Source organism: Galeopterus variegatus, unplaced genomic scaffold (genome assembly GCF_000696425.1).
Source record: "Galeopterus variegatus unplaced genomic scaffold, G_variegatus-3.0.2 Scaffold204, whole genome shotgun sequence".
NCBI classification, from domain to species: Eukaryota; Metazoa; Chordata; class Mammalia; order Dermoptera; family Cynocephalidae; genus Galeopterus; species Galeopterus variegatus.
Window position 1 is genome coordinate 776,820 of NW_007726315.1, and position 5,553 is coordinate 782,372.

At 37.5% G+C, this 5,553-nt stretch overlaps 1 protein-coding gene across 1 annotated transcript in view; it reads left to right on the forward strand.

Annotated features, from left to right (window-relative positions):
* Nucleotides 1-5,553, forward strand: part of SLC38A1 (solute carrier family 38, member 1) — a 61,909-nt gene that overhangs the window by 49,723 nt on the left and 6,633 nt on the right. Inside the window, exons 13-16 of the mRNA XM_008565816.1 lie at nucleotides 2,315-2,415; nucleotides 4,292-4,410; nucleotides 5,000-5,141; nucleotides 5,243-5,340. Coding sequence (XP_008564038.1) covers nucleotides 2,315-2,415; nucleotides 4,292-4,410; nucleotides 5,000-5,141; nucleotides 5,243-5,340 — 460 coding nt within the window. The remainder of the gene's footprint in view (nucleotides 1-2,314; nucleotides 2,416-4,291; nucleotides 4,411-4,999; nucleotides 5,142-5,242; nucleotides 5,341-5,553) is intronic.

Below are 5,553 nucleotides of genomic sequence, written 5' to 3' on the forward strand. Positions count from 1 at the left end.
ATGGATTTATTTTGATTGTTGTTTTAGAGAAAACTGAGGGTCTACTTGTAAATTTCCTTGTATCCTCTTTTTAGCCTACTGTTTGTCAGACTTTTTTTTTAATTGAAGCATAATGGCTTATACATATTTGTGGGGTACAAAGTTGACTATCGATATTTGTGTACAATGTGTGATGGTCAAATCAGGGTAGTTAGCTTATTCATCATTACAATATGTAATCATTCTTTGTGTCCCTTAACCAATTTCTCGTTAATTTCTCATTAACTCCCTGCTTTTCCCCCTTCTCCTCCCCCTTTCCACGTCTAGTAACCACAGTTGCGTTCTCTCCTTCTAAAAGTTCAGTGTATTATTGTGATTGCTGTTTGTTTCTCTCTCTCTCTCTTTATTGTTTATTTGTTTATTTATTAACTCAGCTCCCACTTATGAGTGAGGACGTGGTATTTCTCTTTCTGTGCCTGGGTTCTTTCACTTAACGTAATTTTCTCCAGGCTCATCCATGTTGCTGCAAATGGCAGAATTTCATTCTTCTTAGGGCTGAGTAGTATTCCATTGCGTATATACACCACATTGTCCTTATTCAGTCATCTGTTGATGGACATTTATGTTGGTTCCATAGCCTGGCTATTGTAAATAGAGTTGCAATAAACATGGGAGTGCAGGTGTCCCTTCAACATGGTGATTTCCATTTATTTGGGTGTATACTCAGTAGTGGGATTGCTGGATCATATGGTAGTTCTATCTGAAGTTGTTTAAGAAACCTCCATGCTGTTCTCCATAATGTCCACAGTAATTTACAGTATCACCAACAGTGCAGAAGGGCTTCTCTTTCTCTACATCCATGCTGGCATTTGTTATTCTTTGTCTTTTTGATCATAGCTGGTCTTACTGGGGTGAGATTCTATCTCAGAGGGGTTTTGATTTGCATTTCTCTGATGATTAGTGATGTTGAGCATTTTTTCATATACCTGTTGGCCATTTGTTTCCTTTGGGAGATGTCTGTTCAGCTCCTTTGCCCATTTTTTAATCAGATTATTTGGTTTTTTTTACCAAGTTGAGTTTCTTGTATATTCTGGATATTAATCTCTTGTCAGATGTATAGTTTACAAACGTTTTCTCCCATTCTGTAGGTTGTCTTTTCACTCTGTTGATTGTTATCTTTGCTATGCAGAAGGTTTTTAGTTTGATATAATCCCATTTGTTTATTTTTTCTTTTGTTGTCTGTGCTTTTGGGGTCTTATTCATAAAGTCTTTGCCCAGCCCTACATCCTGGAGTGTTTCCACTATGCTTTCTTCAAGGAGTTTTAAAGTTTCAGGTATATATAAAAATAGTCATCATGGCATAGTCTTAAGTTCAGAAAAGATACGCAATATAGTTATTATTTCCATTTTGAAACAGAAATAAAGTTGATGTCACCTAGCATTGAATTCACTGATGATTCTTCCTCTTTCATATTTAATTGATACATGGCTAAATTTTGGAATATGTACATCTGTCTACATACATCATTCCCACTTTATGATCCTATATTTATTTATATTTATATTAAAAGGCATCTTTTAAATTTAATAACCCAGCTTTTAGTTTGTCATTTTCTCAAGTGTGTACTTCTCAATTTTTTTTGTTCTCTGTGATCCCATGACATCCCAGGTTCCCTGTTAGGACACAACCAGATGTTGTGACTCTCTGGTCTGTTATTGAGTACAAGTCTTGTACATTAATTGTGTGAGCAGTAAAGAAACTTAAAGGGTCATCCCAACCTTAGAGTGAACTTGACCTAAGAGATAGAGCCCTTTATCACCACAGTATGATCTCTTGGGTACTTACAGTTCTGGAGACATACCGATATCCAGGTTTGTCCCTGGGGCTGCTCAAAGGGAAACCCAAGAACCTAAACAGCAGCATTAGAGACAGAACCCTAGAGTGCAAGTTCCAGCTCTGCCACTAATCTCTGGGTCTGGAAGAGCAGCCTGTGAATTTTTTCTGCTTTTATTCCTGTGCACAGTCAGTGTGGCGATAATATCAAAGACAAATATTAAAAAATACTGGCTGCCCCTCAGATGAGAACTTGATATTCTTTTCAAAGAATGGGGAAGAACACTCAAGGAGTGTAGTTTCATGGCCCTTTCCCTCACAATACCCATTCGGGAGAAGTTACTTGAAACTAGCGTAGTTGCTGGGGGTCATTTTAGCTGGTCAGATCTGCCCTAACCTGACAGAGGGAAAGTTAAGTTAATATTCTTCAGTGTTTACACTGGTGCTTCATTTCAGTGATGTGATTTTTAATGTTTCACATTTCTTTATCTTTGTTTTTAGCCGATCCCAGAAAAAAATGCAGATGGTTTCAAATATCTCCTTTTTTGCCATGTTTGTTATGTACTTCTTGACTGCCATTTTTGGCTATTTGACATTCTATGGTAAGTAATTTCTGATGGTACATAAATATAAGTATTTTTAAATAAACTAGTAAAAATCAATATCTAAATAACGCTTAACACGGAAGCCAAAGAAAGCAACACGGCTGTCCATTGGTTTTGCTGGGTTTTCCTTCTACTTAAAGCAAATGGTGATGGATTCTTTATATGTTTATGAAGACTGCAAAATAGAATAAACAATATACGGTCTTGTTTTTCTTCTTCTAATAGCGTTCTTAAAAGAAATTGCATTTTAGAAGTGTTCTACCTTTACTGAGGAAAGTTTAAAAGTACATCAGAGAAGGCTTTCCTAATTGACACTGCAAATTGGGTCAGATTCCATTAATAGAAAAGAGAGACAGAGACAGATATTGAAAGTGAGAAACAGCAGAGTGCTGCACTCATGACATTGTGCATTAATTAAAAACAAAATTCCTAATTGTTCACCAGAAGTTGGAGACTTGCAAAGATTCGAAGGAATGACATGGAAAGTTAAAAGATATAAAACCAGAAAAAGCGAACAAGGTTTTATTTAACTTTTATTGACCCTGTATGAATAGTTCACCTGCTTTTGCTACTTCATCCTCTCCTGTTCAAATTATCCTGCAGATTTATTTAACATCTTTCATCATCATTACAATTTGGGACCTAATTTAAATACATATATTTCACAATTTTCTCTATTAAATAATCTTTCTTTGGGGCATTTTTTTTTTCACAAACACAAATGTCTCAAAATTTAAGCACATTTAAAGATTGTTAATTCAGCCCAGAGAGAAAGGCTACTCTGATTATACAATTGTATTATTATCATTCTCACAAGCAATAAAGAATAGCAATGGCTAATGAATCCATTAATACCACATTAGTTTTTGCATAAAAATGGTGTTTCTAAGCTTCCTGCAGTTTCAGGGCTGGGGTTGGATGAAAGGAGGGAGAGAGAGAGAACTTAATATTAATTGAACAAGCTATGATTTTTCTTTGTAAACATATTTTTTTTTTCCACATAGAATACCAAACCTTTTTATACTCTTAGGTTAAAGAAAAAGGCTCAGCTATTTTTAAGTGGTTATGAATTTTGAATCAAGGAAATTAGAGCTAGTGAGATTTTTCTTATCATTTATGGTCCTTCTCCAGAAACTGAGACCAAGCTCTATGGTACAGATTATAATTTGAATTCCACGACCAGAGCCTTGAGACTGGTGCAGTGAGAAGCCCTAAAAGGAGACTTAAGGGAGATGATTTCTCATCTGGACTGAGCCTTTTCATGTTCTCGGTGACTGCCATTTTACCATTGGTAGTCTTTGATAATACCACTTTCAGAAGTTTTGAGAAAAGGTTCAAAGTGGTACATAAACACTTTTTTTTTTTTTAATGAGAAAAGCATACCTGGAAGGAAAGAATTATTTCCTGATGGGGGTGAAGTTCGGTGAGCGCCTCTGCTGCGCGGCCACTGGAAGCTGAGTTATAAGAGGAGGCTTGAGAAGAAGTTCCACGCGGCCCGCAGTCCCCCAGCGAGACTGTGACAGTGTGGCGTGGCTTTCCCCCACGCGTCTAGATTTAGAGGGGCTTTGTGCCTCTCTTCAACCTTTTAATTCCAATGTATTCCTAGGTTTATTTTAGAATAAATGAGGCATTCCCACTCCATGTGACTTCTAGTGATTACTTTAAATTCCTTTTAGCTAAAGTGACATACGCACAGTGGAGCATGTCTCACATGGGATTTTTCTTTTCAACTTTGTAAATTGTTTTAATAGACACTTCAAAACATGGCTTTCCTTGCCCTTGTGTTTACAAATTCTTTGTTGTTCAGAAAAACTGTCATTCAGTGATGTACTCTGTCTCCTTTCAAAACCCTCTTACTTTTCCCTTGATTTAGAAAACGTGCAGTCAGACCTCCTTCACAAGTACCAGAGTAAAGATGACATTCTCATCCTGACAGTGCGGCTGGCTGTCGTTGTCGCTGTCATCCTCACAGTGCCAGTGTTATTTTTCACGGTGAGTAAAAGGCCTCAGTGCGATCTGAGAAAAGCTGAGGTCTCACCTTTCCTTCTGCCTCCAGAAGGAAAGCCGGTTTCTCTAGAGCCTGCTGCAGAGAAAGTCTGCCACAGGTGACTCTCCTGGGTCACTGAAACTGCATCAGGAAGGACCTGAGGACTGGGTTCAGGCTCTTTGGGATGCAAGTGGCTTCAGCGAGTTAGTGTAGCCTCTGATGGAATGAATCTTAATTCTAATTAATCTTTCCTTCTTCTTTGCAGAGAAATGTAGATAGAATGTTTGAATCTCAGTCATACATGCCAGGAGAAGGTAGAAAGACTGGAAGAGAACACTCAAGTCACAGATAAAACAAATACAGAAAGTACCCTACCCAGAAGAAAACTCCTACTATTTATTCATAAATAAAAACACTTTCCATCTTAGGTTAAGCCCCCTTGCTTCCCACACTGTTCAGCTATCTATAAACTCACTCTGCATTACAAAACATTTCACAGATTCCTGTGCACCAGTAAATCAGTTACTCTGCTTAGAAATGTGAAGGTTGGCATGCTACAGGCTCTTACAGAATCCTTGTTTTCTTTTCCTGCAGGTTCGTTCATCTTTATTTGAACTGGCTAAGAAAACAAAGTTTAATTTATGTCGTCATGTCTTGGTTACCTTCATCCTCTTGGTTATCATCAACTTGTTGGTGATCTTCATACCCTCCATGAAGGATATTTTCGGAGTCGTAGGTATGGCTTTATCGCTTTGCACTTGTCAACAATTCTGCAACAGCTATTTAAAGCTAAAATTTCACATTAACAGCCCTAAACTTTTTTTTTCTATTTTACAGGAGTTACATCTGCTAATATGCTTATTTTCATTCTTCCTTCGTCTCTTTATTTAAAAATCACAAACCAGGATGGAGATAAAGGAACTCAAAGAATTTGGGTATGTCTCTTGACAGGCACTCTAATTTTTCTGATTAGTTTTCCATTCAAATTGACCAAATAAATAGTCCATCTCTCTACCATCTAATACTACTTTCAGTTGCCTTGAAAGGAGGCAGGAGCTCTGTAGTTTTCCCATTTGGGAGATTTAAAATATCACATCAGAATCTTCTCCATTCCGGGGCCGGCCCGGTGGCGCACTGCTACAGTGCGC